Source organism: Lygodium microphyllum, chromosome 3, assembly GCF_053477565.2.
Source record: "Lygodium microphyllum isolate KBCC chromosome 3, Lygodium_microphyllum_v1.1.10, whole genome shotgun sequence".
In the NCBI taxonomy this organism is placed as follows: domain Eukaryota; kingdom Viridiplantae; phylum Streptophyta; class Polypodiopsida; order Schizaeales; family Lygodiaceae; genus Lygodium; species Lygodium microphyllum.
The window spans coordinates 149,921,964-149,923,721 of record NC_141137.1 but is presented as its reverse complement, the minus strand read 5'-3'; the positions used below and the strand labels follow the sequence as shown (position 1 = coordinate 149,923,721).

General features: G+C 38.5%; 1 protein-coding gene across 1 annotated transcript; it reads left to right on the top strand.

The window, feature by feature from the left end:
- The first annotated feature begins 202 nt into the window (after positions 1-202).
- On the top strand, positions 203-1,436 carry LOC148039031 (uncharacterized). The gene has a single exon (XM_087675307.1). It carries the CDS (start codon positions 246-248, stop codon positions 1,434-1,436), a length of 1,191 nt encoding a protein of 396 aa, XP_087531433.1. The 5' UTR covers positions 203-245.
- Positions 1,437-1,758: the final 322 nt, after the last annotated feature.

Here is a 1,758-nt window from a genome sequence, read left to right as displayed (position 1 = left end):
GAAAGTGGCGACATCAATGGACTCTTTTGCATCCATGGGCATACATATGTAAAAACTTGTGTAACGAGGAAAGAGTGAAATGCCAATGGTGTGAAGATGCTAGCAAAGTAAATACATATACACAAGGAGGCTCTCAAAGCATCCAATTGTCGGCATTGAATGATCATGCTAAGACCTCTGATCACGTTAGTGTAGTGCATGCTCGTAATGCCAAGGCAAAGATTGGCAGTGATGGCAAAGGACCTATGGACCATGGATTAGATACCATAGTTCATAGTGAACAAAAGCGGATCATATCATGCATGAAATTGGTATATTTTTGTGTGTGCGAGGACATACCATTGGAAAAATATCTGCAGTTATGCAGGTTGCAAAGGGATCTTTGTACTCCAAATATGCCAGTATCAGATGAGTATGGATCCTATGTAAATCCAGTTTCAGGAAGGGAAATGATGTTGGCTATGAGGGACCATGTTCGAAAGAAAATGTATGCAGAGATGTGTGCTAGTCCTTTCTTTTCATTGCTCATTGATGAGAGCACTGACCGCACTATGGAAAAGCATCTAATTATCTATGTTTCATATATCAATGATGGACGTAGAGGACATGCAATTTGTAGATTTGTGCAGTTGTTGCCAGTGGATAATGGAACATCTGAGGCCATGTATGATGCTATAAATGCATTTTTCTTGGAAAGTGGTTTAAACATGCAAAAATTAGTTGCTATTGCAAGTGATGGAGCTTCGGCTATGACAGGGCATAGGACAGGAGTTGTGGCACGCTTTCAAGCATCATTGCCACGTGTCATGGGGATTCATTGTATTGCCCATCGACAAGCACTTGCAGCAAAAGATGGATTTGTGACACATTCACATATATTTGCCTTTGTGGATAAGGTTTCAAGCAAAGTATATTCATGGCTAGGAAGATCAACAAATCGACATATGGAACTTTGGAAAATAATGCATGAGTATGACATTATGGACATGAAAATGTTGCAAATGCATGCAGTTCAGTGGCTCTCAAGGGGCAAGGTGATGGAAAGGTTTGTTGAGATTATGCCTGCTATTCTTGAGCAGTGGAAACGACATGAGAAAAAATGGCATAAATATGCTATAACGTTTATGGTACAATTCATCATACACCTTTTAGCAGATGTACTTGGAGAGTTGAACAAACTCAACTCTGAATTTCAAAGGCAAGAGATGGATGTAACAACGATTGGTGCCCTTATAGATCTAACATTTGAGAAGCTCAATAGGAGATATATCACGTGTGATGATGACCAATTTGGTATTGGTTCAAAGCATCTCTCGGCATTCTTGAAAATGACAAAAAATGGAAAGTTGGTTTTTGTAGATGGTAATGGTATATCACATACACATGTATTGAAATATGTTGCAATTCCAAAAGTGTCAAAAAAGAAGAAAAAGTGAGCTAAGAATACAAGTGATTCAGAAAAAGAAGATGAGGACTTGGACTTAAACACAATTCCTGAAGGTGATGGAAATGAGACAGGTTCTCTTTCAGAATGCATTGGTGTTGCACGAGCATATGTGCAAAATGTTTTGAATGCTTTGACTAGTAGATTTGAGGATCTACCAGTCTTCAATGCATTCAAGATATTTAATCCTTCTTCATATCCCATGGATGATATTGATCGAGACAAAAGGAGCCAAGAATGGTTGGAAAGACTAATCAACAAAGTTAATGTTGATAGTCAAACAGTTGATATTCGAAGATGCATGAATGAACGAG

Coding starts and splice junctions, on each gene's coding strand:
- LOC148039031 (XM_087675307.1), top strand. CDS start 246: ATGGACCATGGATTAGATACCATAGTTCATAGTGAACAAAAGCGGATC.